The sequence below is a fragment of the Heterodontus francisci genome, chromosome 6 (assembly GCF_036365525.1).
Source record: "Heterodontus francisci isolate sHetFra1 chromosome 6, sHetFra1.hap1, whole genome shotgun sequence".
Lineage (NCBI taxonomy): Eukaryota > Metazoa > Chordata > Chondrichthyes > Heterodontiformes > Heterodontidae > Heterodontus > Heterodontus francisci.
The window spans coordinates 71,333,939-71,358,847 of NC_090376.1; the positions used below are offsets into that span (position 1 = coordinate 71,333,939).

The 24,909-nt window shown below is 41.4% G+C and overlaps 1 protein-coding gene across 1 annotated transcript in view; it reads right to left on the reverse strand.

The window, feature by feature from the left end:
* Positions 1-24,909, reverse strand: part of eif5b (eukaryotic translation initiation factor 5B) — a 187,632-nt gene that overhangs the window by 14,510 nt on the left and 148,213 nt on the right. Inside the window, exons 18-23 of the mRNA XM_068033891.1 lie at positions 22,374-22,505; positions 21,198-21,329; positions 21,029-21,105; positions 3,690-3,854; positions 3,028-3,166; positions 2,663-2,824 (exon numbers count right to left, since the gene is read on the reverse strand). Coding sequence (XP_067889992.1) covers positions 2,663-2,824; positions 3,028-3,166; positions 3,690-3,854; positions 21,029-21,105; positions 21,198-21,329; positions 22,374-22,505 — 807 coding nt within the window. The remainder of the gene's footprint in view (positions 1-2,662; positions 2,825-3,027; positions 3,167-3,689; positions 3,855-21,028; positions 21,106-21,197; positions 21,330-22,373; positions 22,506-24,909) is intronic.

Genomic DNA, 24,909 nt, shown 5'->3' on the forward strand with positions numbered 1-24,909 from the left:
TGCTTGGATAGTAAGAATAGAAAAGCAGACTTTTAAAAAAAAGGCATGAAACTTGTAAATATTGATACTTAGAGGGACTTGGGTGTACTTGTACAAGGAACACAAAGTTAGCATGCAAGTACAGCAAGCAATTACGAACACAAATGGCATGTTGGCCTTCACTGCAAGGGGATTGGAGTACAAGAGTAAAGAGGTCTTGCTATAATTGTATAGGGCTTTCGTGAGACCATACCTGGAATACTGTGCACAGTTTTGGTCTCTAAAGAAGTATATACTTGCATTTGAGGCAGTCTAGCAAAGGTTCCCTAGATTGGTCCCTGGGATGAGAGGTTTATCCTATGATGTGAGGCTGAGTAAATTGGGTCTATACTCTCTGGTGTTTGAAAGAATGAGATGTGATCTCGTTGAAACATACAAGATTCTGAAGGGCTTTTGACAGAGTAGACTCAAAGGTTGTTTCCCCTGGCTGGGGAATCTAGAATACAAGGGCACAGTCACAGGATAAGGGGGCTGATCATCCAGGACTGAGATGAGGAGATATTGCTTCACTCAAAGGGTTGTGAATCTTTGGAATTCTCTACCTGAGAGGGTTATGGATGTTCCATCGTTAAATATATTTAAAGCTGAGGTAGACAGATTTTTGGTCTCTTAGAGAATCAAGGGATATGGTGGGAAAGTGGATCTGAAGCCGAAGATCAGCCATTATTGTATTGAATGGTGAAGCAGGCTCAATGGACCATATGGTCTACTCCCATCCTATTTCTTATGTTCTTATACCAGAGGACCAGCAGAGATGTGAGCTGCAATGGAATGAAACCCAATGATCAAGAGCAATATATTTGGGGAGACAGAGGAGAGTGAATGGTAAATCCAAGGGGTCAGTGAAGATATTTTATTTATTTATTTTTATTTATTTAGAGATACAGCACGGAAACAGGCCCTTCGGCCCACCGAGTCTGTGCCGACCAACAACCACCCATTTATACTAACCCTACAGTAACCCATATTCCCTACCACCTACCTACACTAGGGGCAATTTACAATGGCCAATTTACCTATCAACCTGCAAGTCTTTTGGCTGTGGGAGGAAACCGGAGCACCCGGAGAAAACCCACGCAGTCACAGGGAGAACTTGCAAACTCCACACAGGCTGTACCCAGAATCGAACCCGGGTCTCTGGAGCTGTGAGGCTGCGGTGCTAACCACTGCACCACTGTGGATGATGAAAGGTCACAGATCTGAAACAGTAACACTGTTTCACTCTCCATAGATGCTGCCACACCTACTGTGTATTTCCAGTATTTTCTGTTCTTATTTCAGATTTCCAGCATCCACAGTATTTTGCTTTGGTGTAGTTGTAGTAATCACATGAAAACTGTTTATGCAGTTTAAAGTCCAGAGAAAAGGGTTCCACTCCAGAGATGGAGGCCCTTGATATTGGTAGAGAGAGACTTTGGATGACTTCCAAAAGCCTGTGCATTTTTAACTTTGGTCCAATAAGGCACACTCTACAATTCGTTGCCATCTTGTTTCTTCTTCATCCAGGAGAAAGTCTGTTCTCAATCCTCTGGACATAAATATGGATGTGCTAAATCTGACCCTAGTGGCTCCATTGGCTGCAGGGCTCTAGACTGCCTTGCTATGGATGCAAGCATGGCTCTTATTGATTCGGCTAAGTCAATTACTATCTTGTTCAGGAAGACTAATCAGTTGTGCAATGCAATCTGATACCTCTGTATACTGCTCTGAAAAATGCACCAAATCCAACTCAGTTTTCTCAAGAAAGGTGCTGTGCATGCCAGAGGGAAGACTACTCATTCATCTTAGTGGTGAGCTCGGAGTACAATATAAGACTCATCTAGAGATACTTTCCTGGGTTATGGCTTTGGAAACCACCCAATTTTCCTCAGTTGGATATTTATACTTTGATTCTACTGTTACTGAAAGAGTACCAACTGTCAATAGGATTGTTGCAGCAACATTTTTCCAGCAGCGAACTGTAAACAGATCTAGGGAAGACAATGAATGGTTGACACTCAGGTCTGATAAATCCAACAACCAAGCTATTTGACTAATAAAGCATGGTTTCTTCTTAAATAGGCTGCAAAATTCTTGGAACGAAAGGAAACAGAAGTAATGCAGCTGAGCAGCTCTGATTCCTGCAACAGAGCCTTGATTTTTGTTATAAATGCAACTATTAGTAACCTTTTCAACTCATTCAATCTCTCAAATATGTTATTGCAAATCAGGATCAATACTGTCCCTGTTAAAGCATTATGTAGACAGTTTCAGTACCAACTGACATCACCCCAGGAAAGGAAACCCTACTCAATTAATAAGTAAGACAAAATACTGTTAAGAGTTGTAGCCATAAGCAAAGTCAATTAGGTCTAAAATAAATAGACTGCAGGACATGGTGCACAGTTGTTACTGTTGACAGGAAAAAGAGTAGATCATGGTTAGGTGGGGGACGAGGAGGTAAGCCAATTTCTTCTACAGCATGAGAGCTAATTACAGATATGCTGAAACATAGCAGTTCCTAAAATAGATGTGGTGTATTATCTTTTCCCCCCTCAGTGAATGATTAGGTCCATTCACAATTCATTTTGTAAAAAGAAAGGAAAACACGTCACCACGTATCTTTTACACAATAATATCATACCTTACTGACAAGGAAGTCTGTAGCTTCAAAGTGCCGCCCATACATTTTTGGTGATTCTCCAGGTATGGGTTCTATTTTAATACAGACCTCCTGGCCTTTCCGGGCAACATCAACTTGTTTATGATTCACTTCAATACTAGTAACAATTCCAATATCGATAAACTGGAAAAGGGCAAAGAATAATTAACATCCATAAGCAGGCGACTAATTGAAAACAAAATAGATAGATTTATAAATGTTAAGGAATTGAAATTTATACATAAAACATAAAAGAAATCATTGTATAATAAAGTATGAAAAAGCAATCTTTCAGTATCAGCAGAAAACGTAATCAGCAGAAAAATTTGAGACTTATGTAAACTTGCATTTTTTGAAGGAACGCACACTGGGGTGCCTTGTTTCAGAAGGCCAGCTTCCACAGCAACTCCCATCACAATTGGGTCACGAGAATTGAAAATAAACTGAGGGATAATTCGCAGTTTCGAAGGAAAAACAGCTACATGCCTACAAAGGGGAGAAAGGTTTGGGTATTTAAACACACATACACAAAAGTAGAAGAATGAAAGAACTGGGATATTAGATCTTTAGAATCATTTCTCATATGGAAAATTCTCTAGTTTAAACCTTAAAATAATTAAGTCAGTATATCACTTTGCAGTTAACAATCTGTCCTCCTTTATAAGGACTTACCTGTTCCTGTTTTATTTCAATGAAATGTATCTCTGCAGGAGCTATAGTTTCAGATTATACAATTATGTTTCAATAATTTATGACTGTACTTACACAAGACAGTGAGCAGACAGGTAAAAGAACATGTGCAATATTTTGTAACAAAATTATTTTCCAGTCATGTGACCGACACCCTTTTTTTAAAAAAGCAAGGAAGCTCCTGTCATGATATAAATTAGCTTTTGATGATGGCTTCTCAGAGTTTGTGTAATTTTTGAAGAGAGACAAAGGCGATGCCTGCAGAAGCCTAAAGAAGTCCTAATTTCACAACTTTCAGTGCAATATGTCTTGAACTTACTTGAATTCTTCTTGCTTTTGTTTTTTGTAATCTTGTCTGTATTTTGAGAAAGCATCAAATAAATGGTAGATAATTTCGGCACTGAAGATCCTGACCCCAAGCGTGTCCGCAAGCTCCTGGGAATCTCGTTCAATCTTCACATCAAAAGCAAGAATAACTGAATACCTACAAGTTGGATAGAGAACAGTTAACCTTAGATCTAACACATTATTCAGTATTGAATATCAGCAGATATTGTTGCAGAGTACAACTTAGTAATTTTACTGTAGAAGTGGGGGGAGGCGGTGGCATAGTGGTATTGTCACTGGACTAGTAACCCAGAGACCCAGGGTATTGTTCTGGGGACATGGGTTCAAATCCCACCACAGAAGGTGGAATTTGAATTCAATTAATAAAATCTGGAATTTAAAAAGAAAAGCTAGTCTAATGATGGCCATGAAACCACTGTCGATTGTTGTAAAAACCCATCTGGTTCACTAATGTCCTTTAGGGAAGGAAATCTGCTGTCCTTACCTGGTCTGGCCTACATGTGACTCCAGACCCACAGCAATGGGGTTGACTCTTACATGCCCTCTGAATTGGCCTAACAAGCCACTCAGTTGGCAGTTCACTGCCACCTTCTCAAGGGCAATTAGGGATGGGCAATAAATGCTGGCCTGGACAGCGACGCCCACATCCCATGAATGAATTTTAAAAAAAGAAACACACACTATTGAGCCTGCTGAACCACTAAGTTGGCCATTGTTGCTCTTGTTCCTGTGCCCTCTCCCTATTCATCAGTACCCTTACTTCTTTTAAACACCTCAATTGATTTTACTTATTAGACCTTCTGGGTAGTGTGTTTCACAATTGTAAACTGAAATTCTTCTGCAAAAGAATTGCAAGAGAACACTTATTGATAAAAATGGATCAGACTTGGGATTTTTTTTTAAAGGAAAAAATAAAATAACTGAAATTATTGCATTTACTGAAACAACCTGGACAACTTTACAGGAACAATGGACAATTCCAAAGGATATCCTTAATTTAGTTAAAAATGCAGAGGTTGGTGACATATTAATGCAGTCTGTTAATCACAGGATATAGTAAGAATGAAAATTCTGCAAGCCAACATAAATTTAATGGACTAATAACAAAAGGCTGAGCAAATAGCTTAGAGTTAGAACAGAATTCTGCTAGATCTTGTGCAAGATTATTAAACATTTAACCTTAAAGAACTCTTGTAGTATAATATGGTAGAAAAATGGGGCATATTATAAAAGATACCAAGATGTGGGAAATCGTGTCAAGCTGTAACAAGCTCACTGCAGCTGAAGCTAAAAGTCTTTGAAGACTGGCTATGAACTGTCTAGCAGGCCTACGTCAACCAGATAAGAAAGCACAGGATGTAGAAACCTTGAGATAAGGAGAAAATAAGACAGTGGTGAATACATAGGGCATTATATAATATTGTAAGGTTGGCAGCAGCCATATGAAGAAATACTTGATGGGCCAAGAAAAGCATGCTCAGGGCATGATTACCACAGGGATCCGCATGATTGGGCACTTGGAGGGGATAATTGGATAAGAGCCAGGATAAAAGAGACCCTACCCGGTTGGGTCTGCATGATGGAGAGAACCAGAAACAAGAAAACAAAGAGAAAATAAGAGAGGTTTGAAGACCAAAAGCTGCAAAAGATGTGCGCTCCCCGTCCAGGACTAATAAGGGACGTATATAGCCTGTGTTGGACAGTAAATCATTGCTCGAATTTATTGCCATAGTTTGCAAGAAACTTAATAAACTTGTTCTGACTTAGTCTCAGTAAGTAACTTCACAACTGAACTTCTGTCACATCCGACCCCATTATGAGTAAGAAGTTAAAACCTCACAGATTGACTCCTGACTACAAGTGGCACCCCAGATGCGACGTGACTAGGTTGTGAACTCTGTTTAAAAGAAAGAAAGAATCTCAAGATTAGCGAGTTCAGCCAACGCACATCTCAGGAGGGAAACCTTATTGGAGTGCGAGGACCCTAATGGACCCACCAGTAATCAAAAGCACTTATGAGAGAATAGATATAGTACAATTATATTGTACAAAAACAACAAAGAGTTCTTCGAGGAAAAGTTAGATAAGCTACCCATCAATGAAGTACAGGAGTTAATAGCTGGATGCCTGAATGTAGATGATCGGAAGCCATATAGGGAAGTCACAGAGTTTATTCAAGGTGGGGTAGGTCAGAAAAAGTTAAAAGTTGTGAAGGCAAGGATCCTGCTGGCTTATCAGTCGTTCTGAGATTTGGAGCTGTGTAACCAGTGCATGACTGCTTTGTTAAAACAGCAGCATATCTCTAGTCTGAATATTGGCGATGAGAGTTGGGGGAACAAGGTTAGGAAGAAATAAGTTAAAAGGGCCCAGAGCAAAAGTTAAACAGCTGTGAGGGGGAAAAAAAGGTTCAGTTTTTGTGTTTATAAATGGTGTGTGGGAATTCCTGATTGAGTTGGATATTGTTTTAAGTTTGTAGACTGTTCTATGTGTATATACATTTATATTATTGGCGAGATTTTGAACTGTTTGAAGCTGTGATTGTTCAGTGTGTTCATTTCAATATAAGATTGCGCATCTAGAAATGGGATATAAAAATGGACTATCTTTTAAACTAAAGATGCTGGTGTGGGGTTTTATTTTTATTTATAAGTTAGTTTTGCAACTGTGAAAAGGCACTGAACAGTTTGTTTCGTAAGAGATAAACTTCAGCCTTGAAGATATCTGACAGAAATCCACTTTGAAGTTTAAAAACACTTTGCTTTAATTGGACTCGTATTTTTTTTTTAAAACGGCTATTGCTTTTTGAAGTTTAAATTAAAGACACGTCTTACCATTTCCCAAATGAGGTTACGTAGCAAACATTAGGATTGAAAATTGGTTTAAGGGAGAAAAAGGATAAATAGTGGAGATATGGGAAAGATTCTGTCTCCTCTTCCACTGTTAAAGGGCTGCAAGGTTGCAGTGTTGTCTCTTTAAAACACTGGCATGCATGTTTCAGAGCTCACAAGCTGTGGAAAGCACCACCCTCTTTAACTACCTTTGGTGTAAGAATGTTGATGGTGTTATTTAACTGTGAAAGCTAACAATTTAGTTTTATTTTTCTTCAGTTTTATTAGTCATTTGGAAAGGTGCCTGAAGAGCAAAAAAAATTAATTATTTTCTTTAAAAGAACACATGCTATTCTGCTTTGTGTTTTGTTAATAAGTATTAGGCTGATTTAAGTTGGAATTAAGGTTACCTAACTTATTAAGCTGTGAAAACTCGAATTTCATCCATGGCCATAGTGACATTCTAGTTATACGATAAAGGATCTGGGGGTCTTTAATTCCAGATAATAAGGCTCACACACCTAAAGCTTGGCAGTTTTGAATTTTAGATGTTCAATGGTGTAAATTGGAATTTGGGATATTTGAAGTGATTCTGGTTTTTTAATCATCTAGGTTATACCAAAAAAAAAATCTTGGGTTGGAGAAACCTCTTACAAAAGATGTTAAAAAGTTTTGAAACAATTGGAGTTTATTCTAAAAAGCTGTTTTCCCTGATGGAAATATTTTCCTTTGAAGTTGTTAACATTACTAATGATTTTTGTTGCTTTCAACCCCTAAGGATAAATTTGGGCAAAGTCAAAGAAAAAGTACCAAAAATAACTGGAAAAATAAATGGAAATTGGTTTGGAGTTTGGTTCTTTTTTAATCGGGAATTTTTTAATTTAAAAAAAAGTAATGTAAAATGATGTGATTATGTACATATGAGAAGTTTCCCCTGCCTCTTGTAAACAAGCAGAGAAGTTAACCCCTTCTGCTAACAGCTTTTTAAAAAAATTCACCACACAACTTCTGTATCACCAAGTGTAAATTTATATATTAGGGATTATTATACTTTATAAGTTTCTAAATTGACAGGTATGTTTGGACAAATTAATCCACTGGGCTCTTGGGCACAGCCACAATGAATTCTTGTTTTTTTTTTTAAAAACAGGTGATGATGGTTTCCAGGGCTGCGTGACTGATACATAGTAAGTGATCTAACAGTTTTTAAAAAAAGAATTAAAGAACTTATTTGCAGACATCAAATGTCATTTGGTGACGATTTGGACTAAAGGCTTTTCCTTTCAAAGACTTGACCTGAGGCCATTCAGGCCATTTGTTATCTTCTGAGCCAAAGTGCTGGAGAAGGAGAGATATACAAGTTACCTCTAAACTAGTTGCAAGCACTTCTGTCTTTACTGTAAAATACCATGCTGAACCACCAAGCCTGGGCATAATTATTTCTGAGATTTGAACAGATAAAATAAATTGATATGAGTTGCATTTTCAAGCATTCACAGAGACATTTACCTGAAGTTTAAGGGAATAATCAAATTTTCATAAAAATAACTATTGAAAAGTAGTCTAGGTGGTTCCTGGTTATCCAAAAAAACAGGTGGCTTCTTTTGGCGAGAAACAAATTAACATTGACAAAACCTGTCAGCCCAATAACACTGTTATTTGAATTTGGGATAATTGTGAAATGACAAAACGCCAGGCGCAAGACAAACAGAATTTGTTAATGCCTAGCATCAAGTGGGAATGTTTGATTTCTGGTTTAAAGATATTATGAGAACATTGTATTGGACTGTAAAGTTCCTCCAGGGTTCATGAATGAGATGCACAAAATTGTATGAGTGGAAGTGATTGAGGATAAGAGATAGAGACAGGAAAACTTGCCACCAAATGGGAATTGGAAAAATCACCCTGGCCATATATCAATGGATTATATCAATCTGGCATCCATGTAAATTTTAGTTGGGGAAGTGTAGTTCAGAATTGCTTTCTTTTGGAGATATTTATATCCTTGCCTATGACCTTTTGAAAGAAAACTGCATTTGATAGTCTGGCCACTGCCCGAGACATCGGACCCATGCAGGGGAAATAAGCAAAGGTCTTCAGATAGACAGCCCCCCTTTGATCTTTTGATAAGGTCGCCTGAAAGTCTAAGAATGGCTTGTAGTGGATGGAACATGTTGCATAATATGGGATACCAGTGTGAGTGCACATATGTAATTTGTTGTGTGAAGTAACTAACATGCGGAGATGCATGGTGAACCTGCACTGAAGAACGGGCCTCAGACATGCTCAGCTACTTGACAACGGGACAACATTAGATGGCTATTGTGGCCAGTAGAATGAGACAATATCATCAAGTCATTGACAGATGCTCCATAGAAAAACTGACTTTAAAATAATCAAGATACAATTACACATACTTGTACCTGTCAGAGGCAGTAAAATTAACAAAGGAGGATATGGAATCTGGATTAAGAAAATTAAGAGAAATAATACTTAGCAAGAAATATCCACAAGGTAGATCCGATGAAGAGAGCGAGCTGGAGAATCCTTTAAGTCCGTGTATGATTGCTTGCTTAAATTAGATGCGCTTATGTGCTCATAGTTTAGAACATTATTCAGTGAGTGAGGTGATCAGCAGGGGGGTGGGGGGGGGGGGGCGGGTGGTTGGTGTGGGAAGAGTGCCAGTGCAGGCCAATGGTGATCAAGGGTCACACTTTAGTGGGAAAGTTCTTACTCGTTTGCAGGAAATAATGGAGGTAAACAGTGCTCCATTCCGTGGTCAACCTTCTGATTTAAGCCCACACAGACAATGACAATAGGCAATTACATCCTACTCCCTGTAGGAGTACATACTATTATGGAACTGAGGGTCAGTCTATCCATGCAAGTGAGGCCCTCATAGCCATTGCACAGTTTGGAAATCCTATACTTTGGTAGGAAAAACAGTAATTCAAAGTTTTCTTAAATGGTGAGAGATCGGCAAGTGTTGATATCCAAAGGGGCCTGGGTGTCCTTGTCATAAATCACTCAAAGTTAACATGCAGGTGCAGCAAGCAATTAGGATATGTTGGCCTTTATTGCAAGAGGATTTCAGTACAAGAGTAAAGAAGTCTTGCTGCATTTGTATAGAGCCTTGGTGAGACTGCACCTGGAGTACTGTGTACAGTTTTGGTCTCCTTACCTAAGGAAGGATATACTTGCCATAGAGGGAGTGCAACAAAGGTTCACCAGACTGATTCCTGGGATGGCAGGATTGTCCTATGAGAAGACCAGGCCTGCATTCTCTAAAGTTTAGAAGAATGAGAGGTGATCTCATTGGAGCACACAAAATTCCTACAAGGCTTGACAGGGTAGTGATGCAGGAACGATATTTTCCCTGGCTGGGGGTGGGGAGGGGGGGTCGAGAACCAGAGGACAGCCTCAGAAAAGAAGCAGGCCTTTTAGAACTGAGATGAGGAGGAATTTCTTCAGTCAGAGAGTGGTGTATCTTTGGAATTTGCTACACCAGATGGCTGTGGAGGCTCTGAGTATGTTCAAGACAGAGATCAATGGGATCCTAGATATTAAAGATAACAGGAATATGGGGATAATGCAGGAAAATAACGATGAGATAGATCAACCATGATCTAGTTAAATGACAGAGCAGGCATGAGGGGGCGAATGGCCTACTCCAGCTCCTATTTCCTATGTTTTCATATACCCACATTGGTTTTGAGTCTCCAATCCATTATAGCAAGAACTACCACTTCACAGGAACACCTCATTGGAATGAAACAAAGTAATAACAGGACCCAAATGAAAATGAAGCAGTTAGGGGAACATCCTTGGTGGAAGGCCACATATAATGCTAGTCAGCACCCATGGCTTTGAATGCTTTCTATTCTTATGCTACTAGCCCAATCCTCTATTGTCCTTATGGGTGTAATCATGCTTTGCTATTTGAGATGATTAGTGCAAAAAGTGAGTCATAAAATGTGAAGTTTAGAATTCACACTAAATAACATCCCACTGGAAGTGGTTAGCAAATTCTGCTACCTTCGGTCCATAGTGACAGACAATCTGTCTCTTGATGCAAAGCTCGACACGTGTATAGGGAAAGCAGCTACCATGTTTGGCCGACTCGCGAAACGCAGATGGGATAACACCAAGCTGACTCTTAGGACCAAGCTGATCGTTTATAAGGCCTGTGTTTTCAACACCTTGCAGTGCGGCTGTGATTTACAGCGACCAGGAAAAGAAGCTCAACAATTTGCATCTTCGTTGTCTGCGGTGCATTATGGATATCTCCTGGCAGGACAAAATCACAAATGTGGCAGTCCTCTTAAAGGCAGAGTTTCCAAGTGTGTTGGCACTAATCAAACAGCGATGGCTTCAGTGGATCGACATATCCACAGGATAGAAGACGGTCGCATACCCAAAGACCTTCTGTATGGTGAAGTAGCCAAGGCAAGACCAACAGTGAGGCGCCCAAAGCTCTGCTTCAAGGTTGTTTGCAAGCGTGACATGAAGGCCCTAAATGTTGACTACAGCATCTGGGGGTCACTAGCTGGCGAGAGAGAGAAATGGCGACACATCCTGTGGACTGATGACAACTGTGCACTACCATGACAACCAGTTGCTACAACAGCTTGGCAACAGGCGCCAACGTCAAAAACAAGAGTGTCTCAGTGTCACAAGGCAACTACCTGAATGCACGCAGCATTCACAACAAGGTAGGTGACTTAATGGCACAAATAGAGATAAATGGGTATGATCTAATTGCCATTACGGAAACGTGGCTACAGGGTGACCAAGACTGGGAAGTGAATATTCAAGGATATTCAACATTTAGGAAGGACAGGAAAACAGAAAAAGGAGGCAGTGTTTCACTAATAATAAGGGATGGGATTACATTAGTAAGGGAGGATCTCAGATCAGAAGAACAAAACATGGAATCTATTTGGGTGGAGCTAACAGCAAGGGGCAGCAAACATTGGTAGGAGTTGTTTATAGGCCACCAAACAGTAGTGGTAGTTTGGGGCATGGTATTAACCAGGAGGAGATGAGAGAAGCATATAGCTTGGGTAATACAGTAATCATGGGTGATTCAATTTGCATATAGACTGGGTAAACCTAGGGAACACTAATGTTGTGGAGGACGAGTTTCTGGAGTGTGTTAGGCATGGTTTTCTAGAGAACAGGCTATTTTAGATCTAGTATTATGTAATGAGAAAGGGCTAATTAATAATCTTGTTGTAGAAGAACCTTTAGGGATGAGTGACCATAATATGACCGAATTTTACATTATGTTTGAAAGTGAGGTAGTTCGATCTGAAGCCAGGGTGTTAAATTTGAACAAAGGAAATTATGAAGGTATGAGGGGCAAATTGGCTGAGGTGGATTGGGAAAAGACATTAAAAGCTATGACAGTGCTTAGACAATGGATAGTCTTTAAAGAATTATTACATAGTTTACAGCAACTACACATTCCTTCAAGGCACGAAAACCACAAAAGTAAAGGCCTATAAAGTTGCCAGAAATAGTGGTAAACCTGAGGATTGGGAGGATTTTAGAATACAGCAAAGGAGGACGAAGAAACTGATAAAGGGAGAATAGAATATGAATGTAAACAAGCAAAAAAATATAAAAATGGACTGTAAAAGCTTCTCTAGGTACGTAAAAAGGAAACATTTGGCTAAGACAAATGTGGGCCCATTACAGACAGAGTCAGGAGAACTAATAATGGGGAATGGAGAAATGGCAGAGAAGCTAAATGAGGGATTGAAAGAAATTAGTATTAGTAAGAAGGTTGTATTGGAGAAATTAATGGGGCTGATGGCTGTTAAGTCCCCAGGACTGGATATTCTACATCTACACCTGCAGATTGGAAGGTCACAAATGTCACCCCGCTATTTAAGAAGGGAGGGAGAGAGAAAACAGGGAACAGGGACCTGTTACCCTTACATTAATAGTAGGGAAAATGTTAGAATCTATTCTAAAGGATGTGATAAATGGACACTTGGATAATAATGATCTGATTGGTCACAGTCAACATGGATTTATGAATGGGAATTCATGTTTGACGAACCTGTTGGAGTTATGTAAGGATGTTATTAACAGAATTGATAAAGGGGAGTTGGTGGACATGGTATACTTGGATTTTCAGAAGGCTTTTGATAAAGTCCCCCACAGGAGGTTGGTTAGCAAGATTAAAGCACATGGGATAGGAGGTAATATAGTGGCATGGATTAAGGATTGGTTAACAGGCAGAAAGCAGAGAGTAGGAATAAACAGGTCATTGTCACGTTGGCAGGCTGTGACTAGTGGGGTACCGCAAGTATGAGTACTTAGGCCCCAGCTGTTCACAATATACATCAATGATTTGGATGTGCAGACCAAATGTAATATTTCCAAGTTCGCAGATGACCCAAAACTAGATGGGAATGTGTGTTGTGAGGAAGATGCAAAGCGACTTCAAGGGGATTTGGACAGACTTAGTGAGTGGGCAAGAGTGTGGCAGATGGAATATAATGTGGAGAAATGTGACGTTATCCATTTTGGTAGGAGGAACAGATGTGCAGAGTATTTCTTAAATGGTAAGAAATTAGGAAGTGTAGATGTATAAAGGGACCTGGTCATCCTAGTCAATAAGTCACTGAAAGCTAACATGCAGGTGCAGCAAGCAATTAAGGCGGCTAATGGTATGTTAGCCTTTATCGCAAGAGGATTTGAGTATCCTATGTTCACGTGCAGCACTTGCAACAAAACCTACCTCTCAAGGTTTGGCCTTCACAGCCATCAGCAAAGGTGCACCAAGAGAACACAACCCACCTAAATGGATTGGTTGCTGCGTCTCCATCATCTTTCGTAGATGGAAGGATGCCAACCAGCGCAAAAAGTGAGTCACAAAACATGTAGTTTAGAGTTCTTAGCTTTACTTAGAAATAGTTAATGAGGGGTCAATAAGGATATCTTTCCCTCAAAGAGGGGTGGGGGGGGGGGGGGAGTTTTCTAAGATTATTAAACATTTAACCCTACGAAAGTACTCTTATAGTATAATATAGTAGAAAAATGGGGCATAATACAAAAGGTGCCAAGGTAGAGAGACTGTGGAAAATCGAGTCAAGCTGCAACAAGCTCAACGCAACTGATGCTGAAAGTCCTTGAAGACTGGCTATGAAATATCTAGCAGGCTTCTCTCAAGCAGATAAGAGCACAGGATGTAGAAACCTTGAGATGAGAAAATAAGACAGTGGTGAATATGAAGAGCATCACGTAATTATGTAAGGTTGGTAGCAGCTGTTATGAATGGATGCAAACCCCCTTTGTAATTGTATTTTTGTGCATTTAAGTATGAATGTCAACCTCCATTTTATCCATCATGTTTAAGTTTGCACTGCTATGTTCTGATTGTCAAAATGGAGGAGAGATCTCATGTGGTACAGCTTGACCATGAGCCACACTATCCAACCTTCGTGGACTCAAAACTGTAACCATTTGTGAGTACAGCCTGTCTTCCATTACACAGCTGCCATGTGCTGGAGCCACATCTCCCTGCAAGAAGCCACAGCCTGTCTTCAAGCTGCATTGACTTTTCTCTCTAAGGCCTTTTCAACAAGAGAAAAAATTAAAGAGAAGCCACACTGACAAATCCAACAAGTAAAATCAACAAGACAAGCTGCAAGTACATCAGAAAAGTCCGATTTCTACCAATTTCCTCTCCATCTAACATAAGGTGACGTCAGCAATTTAACAGTCTCCATTGTTAACTTCGAGAGTGCAAAGAAAAAGAAATTTGCAAGAGAAATTGCCAACAGCTTCTCCCCAGTCGGCATTTCTAACCGGTGATCTCCAACTTTTGGACACTAGTTTTAACTGAAATCCATATTAGCTAGTAAAGTTCCTATTTAATGAATGTCCTTGCCATTTTTCATGCCTTTACCCTTTCCCTGAATGTTGGAAGTGTGTGTGGCAAAGTTAAACCCCTTCCCGAGTTTAAGAGTGTGTTAATAAACTCTACATCTTTGTTTTAAATTTAAAATCCATGTTGTTGAAGCGGTAATTTATTATTAGGGTTTAAGGAAGGGAAAGAAATTCAATCACTCATCCAGTTACAGACAGGTGGTTGAAAAACAGGGAAATTTGATCAGAGGAAAAAAAAATTAACTGCCAGTTTGTAACACAGCAATATGAATAAATACCTGATTGGCCAAGAAAAGCATGCTCAGGGCATGATCATCACAGGGATCAACATGATTGGACACTGGGAGGGGTTAACTGGATAAGAGCAAGGATAGAAGAGACCCTACCAGTTGGGTCTGCACAATGGAGAGAACCAGAAAGAAGAAAACAAAGAGGAAAGAAGTTTGAAAAGCTGCAAGAGAAGCTGTGCACTCCCTGTCCTGCACTAATATTTTTCTTTTTATTCTTCATTTCTGGGATGTGGGCGTCACTGGCGAGGCCAGCATTTATTGCCCTTGAGAAGGTAGTGGTGAGCTGCCTTCTTGAACCGCTGCAGTTCTTGGGGTGTAGGTACACCAATGTTGCTGTTAGGAAGGGAGTTCCAGGATTTTGACCCAGTGACAGTGAATGAACAGTGATATAGTTTCAAGTTTGGATGGTGTGTGGCTTGGAGGGGAACTTACAGGTGGTGGTGTTCCCATGCATCTGCTGCCCTTGTCCATCTCTGTGGTAGAGGTCACGGGATTGGAAGGTGCTGTCTAAGGAATCTTGGTGAGTTGCTGCAGTGCATCTTGCAGATGGTACACACTGTTGCCACTGTGCGTCGATGTTGGAGGGAGTGAGTGTTGAAGGTGGTGGATGGGGTGACAATCAAGCGGCCTGCTTTGTCCTGGATGGTGTCAAGCTTCCTGAGTGTTGTTGGAGCTGCACCCATCCAGGAAAGTGGACAGCATTCCATCACACTCCTGACTTGTGCCTTGTAGACGGTGGACAGGCATTGGGGAGACAGGAGGTGAGTTACTTGCCGCAGAATTCCCAGCCTCTGACCTGCTCTTAGAGCCACAACATTTATGTGGCTGCTCCAGTTCAGTTTCTGGTCAATGGTAACCCCCCAGGATGTTGACAGTAGGTGATTCAGCGATGGTAATACCATTGAACGTTAAGGGGAGATGATTAGATTCTCTCTTGTTTGAGATGGTCATTGCCTGGCACTTGTGTGCTGCGAATGCTACTTGCCACTTATCAGCTTAAGCCTGGATATCGTCCAGGTCTTGCTGCATTTCTACATGGACTGCTTCAGTATCTGAAGAGTCGTAAATGGTGCTGAACATTGTGTAATCATTAGTGACCATCCTCACTTCTGCCCTTATGATGGAAGGAAGGTCATTGATGAAGCAGCTGAAGATGGTTGGCCTAGGACACTGACCTGAGGAACTGCTGCAGTGAGGTCCTGGGACTGAGATGATTGACCTCCAACAACCGCAACCATCTTCCTTTGTGCTAGGTATGACTCCAACCAGCAGAGAGCTTTCCCCGATTCCCATTGACTCCAGTTTTGCTAGGGAAGTATATAGCCTGCCTTAGACTGTAAATCGCTGCTCGTGTTTATTGCCATTGTTTGCATGAAACTTAATAAACTTGTTCTGACTTAGTCACAATAAGTAGCTTCACAAGACTGACTCCTGACTACACTTGCTACATTAAAATAGCTGTGGCACTGCAAATATTTATTTTGTTCACATTTCTGTATATAAAGTACAATCTATTATGCAAAATGTGGGTAATGGTTTCCATTTCTACAAATTATCTGGACATAGAAACCACATTAGCTGCCAAGATAAACTGTTAGGAAGAATGAAGGAGGACACAACACTTTAGCAGAAAGGCAAATCGGAAGCAGATATAGTTGAATGCAGCAAAAGGTGCAGTAGAACAATTTGGTAAAAAATCAAATTAGTACTACCCTAAATGGCAAGACTCTCAACAAAGTGGTGGAACAGAGATATGCAGGGGTAGATGTTTACAAATAAAACTGCAGGCTAAGAAAAATGTAATATAGATTCTGAATTTTATACATCATGATACAGAATATAAAAGAAAGCAATGAGTGAATTTGTGCAAAATATTGATCAGCCCGCAGTTCGAGTACTGTGTGCACTTGGGCACTATGTTATAGGAATCTTGTTAGAAAACTAGAAAAGGCAAAAAGATTGGTTAGACTCATACCAGAAATCTGAAGTTAAAATTACAAAGAAGGGCTTGAAAAGCTGTGACTTTTCTCACTGGAACCGAAAAATTAATGAAGACGTAATAGAGATTTTCAAAACTAAGGAAGGTTTTCAGAGGGTTAACAGTGAAAAATCATTTCTGCTGGTTGAAAAATTGGCAATAAAGGGATACAGATTGATTAACACAAAATGAAGGCAGAAATTAGAAGATTTTTCACATCGTTTGGTCACAGAATGCTCAACCACATGTAGTTCTTGAGGCAGATACTACAACATAATTCAAAATATAATTGAATTTGAAAACTATAAAAGAGCAGAGAGAGAAAGGGTAGAATTTTGTAATTAGAATAGAATGTTTCAGCTTAAGAGCTAGCAACAGCATAGACACGATGGACTGAGTGATCTTCTATGTCATAATTTCCATGGCTATGAATTAATACTAGGCCAGAGCTGCAAGACACAGGACTGTGGAAAACTACTGGCGCAGGTTCCATTTTTCTATTCACAATATGCCACTGCAAAGCTCAGCACTAATGCTATTCATCCCATATGTTCAATAGTTCAGTAGTGCCAATATTCCACTAATTGGTACTTTGGAAAGGCACATAAATGGAAATCATTTCTTCATGCACTATTCCATCTCTCTTGCTATTCCTCTCTAGGAAACGTTTCTGAAACTGGCAAGTTGACAGGTGAAAGGCTTGTTTGCATACAACAGCTATTATTTGTTGGCATAATATGCCAGATGTCTAGCCAAATAAATTTTTGTAGCGCCTGCAACTGCATTATATCATTGGGATTAATACAAGTGACATTGGCATCAAACCCAAGCTGGGCATTGTGGATTTTATCATTGTAGAATGTAGACATTTTACACTTCATTTGGGATCCCAAGAGTGTGATGATCAAATGAGGACTCATGACTTCCATGTGTTGTTCTCTTACTTCAACTGATTTTGCTGCATCTAATGAAGGTCTAATGGACATTTCTTAGAGGTCAATCTTCCCTTTGTGCACACTTTAATTAATGTAACTGCACAAGTGAATTGGTGGGAGTGGTGGGGGTGTGTGTGTGGGGGGGGGGGGGCAAAAAAGGGGAAAGATGATGGCCAGGAGAGGATGAAGAAACTTTCTTGAAATCATGTAGAAGAAACATGGAATTTGTAGAAGATAATGCAATGCTGCAAGATCCTATTATTGGGCGGCACAGTGGCGCAGTGGTTAGCACCGCAGCCTCACAGCTCCAGCGACCCGGGTTCAATTCTGGGTACTGCCTGTGTGGAGTTTGCAAGTTCTCCCTGTGTCTGCGTGGGTTTTCTCCGGGTGCTCCCGTTTCCTCCCACAAGCCAAAAGACTTGCAGGTTGGTAGGTAAATTGGCCGTTATAAATTGCCCCTAATAGGTAGGTGGTAGGGAAATATAGGGACAGGTGGGGATGTGGTAGGAATATGGGATTAGTGTAGGATTAGTATATATGGGTACTGCACAAAGAACAGCTAGGCGTTGCGCAAACGACTACTGGCAACACCTATGCAGTCATATTCAGCTGGCCTCAGACACCGGAAACATCAGAGGAATGTATGATGGCATGAAGAGAGCTCTTGGGCCAACCATCAAGAAGATCACCCCCCTCAAATCTAAATCGGGGGACATAATCACTGACCAACGCAAACAGATGGACCGCTGGGTTGAGCACTACCTAGAACTGTACTCCAGGGAGAATGCTGTCACTGAGACTGCCCTCAATGCAGCCCAGCCTCTACCAGTCATGGATGAGCTGGACATACAGCCAACCAAATCGGAACTCAGTGATGCCATTGATTCCCTAGCCAGCGGAAAAGCCCCTGGGAAGGACAGCATTACCCCTGAAATAATCAAGAGTGCCAAGCCTGCTATACTCTCAGCACTACATGAACTGCTATGCCTGTGCTGGGACGAGGGAGCAGTACCCCAGGACATGCGCGATGCCAACATCATCACCCTCTATAAAAACAAAGGTGACCGCGGTGACTGCAACAACTACCGTGGAATCTCCCTGCTCAGCATAGTGGGGAAAGTCTTTGCTCGAGTCGCTCTGAACAGGCTCCAGAAGCTGGCCGAGCGCGTCTACCCTGAGGCACAGTGTGGCTTTCGTGCAGAGAGATCGACTATTGACATGCTGTTCTCCCTTCGTCAGATACAGGAGAAATGCCGTGAACAACAGATGCCCCTCTACATTGCTTTCATTGATCTCACCAAAGCCTTTGACCTCGTCAGCAGACGTGGTCTCTTCAGACTACTAGAAAAGATCGGATGTCCACCAAAGCTACTAAGTATCATCACCTCATTCCATGACAATATGAAAGGCACAATTCAACATGGTGGCTCCTCATCAGAGCCCTTTCCTATCCTGAGTGGTGTGAAACAGGGCTGTGTTCTCGCACCCACACTTTTTGGGATTTTCTTCTCCCTGCTGCTTTCACATGCGTTCAAATCCTCTGAAGAAGGAATTTTCCTCCACACAAGATCAGGGGGCAGGTTGTTCAACCTTGCCCGTCTAAGAGCGAAGTCCAAAGTACGGAAAGTCCTCATCAGAGAACTCCTCTTTGCTGACGATGCTGCTTTAACATCTCACACTGAAGAATGCCTGCAGAGTCTCATCGACAGGTTTGCGTCTGCCTGCAATGAATTTGGCCTAACCATCAGCCTCAAGAAAACGAACATCATGGGGCAGGATGTCAGAAATGCTCCATCCATCAATATTGGCGACCACGCTCTGGAAGTGGTTCAAGAGTTCACCTACCTAGGCTCAACTATCACCAGTAACCTGTCTCTAGATGCAGAAATCAACAAGCGCATGGGTAAGGCTTCCACTGCTATGTTCAGACTGGCCAAGAGAGTGTGGGAAAATGGCGCACTGACACGGAACACAAAAGTCCGAGTGTATCAGGCCTGTGTCCTCAGTACCTTGCTCTACGGCAGCGAGGCCTGGACAACGTATGCCAGCCAAGAGCGACGTCTCAATTCATTCCATCTTCGCTGCCTTCGGAGAATACTTGGCATCAGGTGGCAGGACTATATCTCCAACACAGAAGTCCTTGAAGCGGCCAACATCCCCAGCTTATACACACTACTGAGTCAGCGGCGCTTGAGATGGCTTGGCCATGTGAGCCGCATGGAAGATGGCAGGATCCCCAAAGACACATTGTACAGCGAGCTCGCCACTGGTATCAGACCCACCGGCCGTCCATGTCTCCGTTATAAAGACGTCTGCAAACGCGACATGAAATCGTGTGACATTGATCACAAGTCGTGGGAGTCAGTTGCCAGCATTCGCCAGAGCTGGCGGGCAGCCATAAAGACAGGGCTAAATTGTGGCGAGTCGAAGAGACTTAGTAGTTGGCAGGAAAAAAGACAGAGGCGCAAGGGGAGAGCCAACTGTGCAACAGCCCCAACAAACAAATTTCTCTGCAGCACCTGTGGAAGAGCCTGTCACTCCAGAATTGGCCTTTATAGCCACTCCAGGCGCTGCTTCACAAACCACTGACCACCTCCAGGCGCGTATCCATTGTCTCTCGAGATAAGGAGGCCCAAAAGAAGTATATATGGGTGGTTGATGGTCGGCACAGACTCGGCGGGCCGAAGGGCCTGCTTCAGTGCTGTATCTCTAAACTAAACTAAACAGTGCCACTATGAATAGTTAGAGGAAATCAGATTTTATGGCAGGGCCTGATTCTGCATGGTTCATTAGGATGCAAAATAGCGCATGCAAGCAACAGAGTCAGTTTTAGCAGGCCAACAAGGAATAATGTATTATATTCACTTATTTAATAAATCTGCTTAATACTTTAAAACTAGAGTGAGGTCTGATGTGATGTTCTATCATTTATCGAGGACATAAGATAAATTTTGAATATCTACAGTCGCTTGAAAATAGATAAACAGGTATTTTCTGTTCATTATCCTGAATGCATTATTGCATGTTTTCCTAAATAGTATGGACAGGAAAGAGACATTTGAAGGCATAGGGTTATTGATCGCTTCTTTGAGTGATCTAAAGTATGACAGCTAAAAAACTACTGGCTGTAAGGAATGGTTGAAAAGACAGGTAGTACTTAAAAACTGTGATATGAGCTTTAGATTTCTGAAGCAGTGCCATTGGAACTCTGGAGGTCACCTCTCATATTTAGAAAAAACCTGTCTACAACAGCAGAGAAATGACTAGTGAAAGGAACCAATCTTCAGAACTTGGCTCTGTACTTTAAAAGAAATCAATGAGGCAAAGGTTTCTTTAAAAAAAATGTCTGGATTATTGCAACATTATTTGGCACTTACTGAGGATCATGCTCAAGCATAGCTGAAGCTTTCATCACATCTTTCTTATGGACAGGGCCAATGTTAATTCCAGCATACTATGAAAGAAAGAAATAGACAGATTTAGTTTTATTATTATTGAAGTTAAACCAAAGCAAAAAAAACAGAGATTTCAAGTTCCAATACTTACTGGCACACTTGATGCCCGAAGATATTCTAAGAGTGCCTCTAAAGAGCCCAATGTAGAGGCTTGTACATAAACACCTTTATCCTCCAGTTTAATAGAATTCAGGGTTTGCTTCAGTTCATGGTCTAGCTCATCCTGTTAACAGTAGTATGACAGGACATGAAATTACATGCGAGTCGCATTTTCAAACTTTATATTGACATTGAATGTGGGATGTGACTTTTGAAGATAAAAGCAGGAAAGTATAATTAAAATGTTAAGAAAATACAGACCTTTCCAAATACACTCTATTTACTATATCTAATTTCTCCTAAACTTGCATCACAGTGGTTATGCAAATGTCTTCCTCATTATATACCAGAACAAAGTGCTCACAAGATGACCGTCAATATCAAAAAGGTAGCATTTTGCAAAGTTAAAAAAAAAATGGTTCTTACACTACAGAGTCAAGGCTAAAATAGCACTAGTCATTTTACTGGTTTCTTTTGGAGAAATAACACAACTTGTTGAAGCACAACAGACGGTGAAGAGTAGACTACAGAATTCTAAATTTAAAAACACTGGACACTATGAAGTGGGGGCTTGTTATGGTCTTCCTTCAGGCAGCTTTTAAACTTTAAAATGAACTCATAATTCACAAGAATAAAAATAATTTCAGCTCATTTAATACAATTACACATCTTGTTCTGCACAATATTCAGTAGTTACCACACAATGTTCAAGATCCCATAAGCAAGACCAATGAAAGCAAACTAAACACTGTTACTTTAATACAGGGAGGCAGTTCTGAGATTACCTCATCCAATCTGATTTCCAATCAGAATGATCTATCCAGGGTGAAGTATTATTTTAAAGAATCAGGATTTTTAAAAAAACGATAGAAAGCAAACACCCACGATGCAGAGAAAAATGGTGCCGATTTCAAACACGAGAACATTATGTGGGTAATTTATTAATTTTGTTGTGGTTTATTTAACTTTTTTTGTTTTTATGGTCTCAAATTTTATTTTGAGCAACATAACATTGGGGTGCTGAGAAACTAAGATGACGATCGATAGCATGCATGCACACGCACACATAATTAATGCACAACATTCTCAAGAGATTTCAGTATTTCTTAAAATTTACCAGACTAAGTTTGTATGTACTGGTAATGATTTCAGACAATAAAATTCCAACCTTTAGAACTGCAATTTCATCATCTTTGTGGGCTATTAGCAATGGTAGACCTGCAAGCGATTTCTCCAGATCTTTAGCAAGAATTTTCACACCTTGTGCAGCCCAGACTTCCTTTTGTTTCTCATATTGATTCTGAGGCAAAAATAATTAAAATCACTGTAAAGCCAAAACTTTAGTATATAACAATTCCATTTTTTTTCGGGGGGTGGTGGGGGGGAGGGTTGGAAGGGGAATGGGGTTAGGGCACGGTACAGGCAAGAAGAACAATGACATACACTAAAACCGACAGCTCTTTTGTTAGCTTCCTCTTAGAAATGTCAGTCAAATTAACCAAAACGTCTCGCATGCACTTTCAGAAGGGGTCATTAGATAGTAGTGATCAAGAACAGCAATACTGTCTGATTTTCTCCTGCGTAACACAGGGCTGATTACAGTAGGTCTATTACTACATTATTACATTACTACAATAATCCATTATTAAGGAAGTAGTAGCAGGACATTTAGAAAATCATAATGCAATCAGACAGAGTCAACAGGGTTTTACAAAAGGTTGGCGGCGGCAGATGATTCCAACCACTTTGTGTCCGTCTCACGACTTGCTTTCCTACCTCTTTATATCGTCCATAAATTTGGCTACAATACACTTGGTCTCTCCATCTAAGTCATTAATATCGTTCATATATAGATCATATATCATAATAAAGACCTCGGCGGTGGGTGAAGGAAGAGGCATCCAGCCCCGCCAGCTGCATGTCAGTGAGCTGTCGCAATCTTTGGGGAGACGGTGGCGTAATGGTATTGTCACTGGACTAGTAACCCAGAGACCCAGGGTATTCCTCTGGGGACATAGGTTCGAATCCCACCAGGGCAGAAGGTGGAAGTTGAATTAAATAAATAAATATGGAATTAAAAGCTAGTCTAATGATGGCCATGAACCCATTGTCATTCATTGTAAAAACCCATCTGGTTCACTAATGTCCTTTAGGGAAGGAAATCTGCTGTCCTTACCTGGTCTGGCCTACATGTGACTCCAGACTCACAGCTATGTGGTTGACTCTTAAAATGCCCTCTGAAATGGCCTAGCAAGCCACTCAGTTGTACCTTACCTCTAAAATGTCAGTAAGGAATGAAACCGGACGGACCACCCGGCATCGACCGAGGCACCGGAAACGACAACGGCAAACCCAGCCCTGTCGACCCTGCAAAGTCCTCCTGACTAACATCTGGGGTCTTGTGTCAAAGTTGGGAGAGCTGTCCCACGGACTAGTCAAGCATATGCCTGACATAGTCATACTCATGGAATCATATCTTACAAAGCCCCAGACACGACCATCACCATCCCTGGTTATGTCCTGTCACACCAGCAGGGCAGACCCAGCAGAGGTGGTGGCACAGTGGTATACAACTGGGAGGGAGCTGCCCTGGGAGTCCTCAACATCGACTCTGGACCCCATGAAGTCTCATGGCATCAGGTCAAATATGGGCAAGGAAACCTCCTGCTGATTACCACCTACCGCCCCCCTCAGCTGATGAATCAGTACTGCTCCATGTTGAACAGCACTTGGAGGAAACACGGAGGGTGGCAAGGGTGCAGAATGTACTCTGGGTGGGGGACTTCAATGACTTCAAGAGTGGCTCGGTAGCACCACTACTGACCGAGCTGGACGAGTCCTAAAGGACACAGCTGCTAGATTGGATCTGCGGCAGGTGGTGAGGGAACCAAGAGGGAAAAATGTACTTGACCTCATCCTCATCAATCTTCCTGCCGCAGATGCATCTATCCATGACAGTATTGGCAAGAGTGAGCATCGCACAGTCCCTGTGGAAACAGTCCTGTCTTCACATTCAGGATACCCTCCATCGTGTTGTGTGGCACGACCACCATGCTAAATGGGATAGATTTCGAACAGATCTAGCAATGCAAAACTGGGCATCCATAAGGCGCAGTGGGCCATCAGCAGCAGCAGAATTGTACTCAACCACAACCTGTAACCTCATGGCCTGGCATATCCCCCACTCTACCAATACCATCAAGCCTGGGGATCAACAGTGGTTCAATGAAGAGTGCAGGAGGGCATGCCAGGAGCAGCACCAGGCATACCTCAAAATGAGGTGTCAATCTGGTGAAGCTACAACACAGGACTACTTGCATGCCAAACAGCATAAGCAACATGCGATAGACAGAGTTAAGCGATCCGACAACCAACGGATCAGATCGAAGCTCTGCAGTCCTGCCACAGCCAGTCGTGAATGGTGGTGGACAATTAAACAACTAACAGAAGGAGGTGGCTCCACAAATATCCCCATCCTCAATGATGGGAGAGCCCAGCACATTAGTGCCGAGTGGATGCTCCATCTCGGGCCTCCTCCTCAAGTCCCCGGCATCACAGATGCTAGTCTTCAGCCAATTCGATTCACTCTGCGTGATATCAAGAAACGACTGAAGGCACTGGATGTTGCAAAGGCTATGGGGCCTGACAATATTCCAGCAATAGTACTGAAGACCTGTGCTCCAGATCTTGCCGTGCCCCTAGCC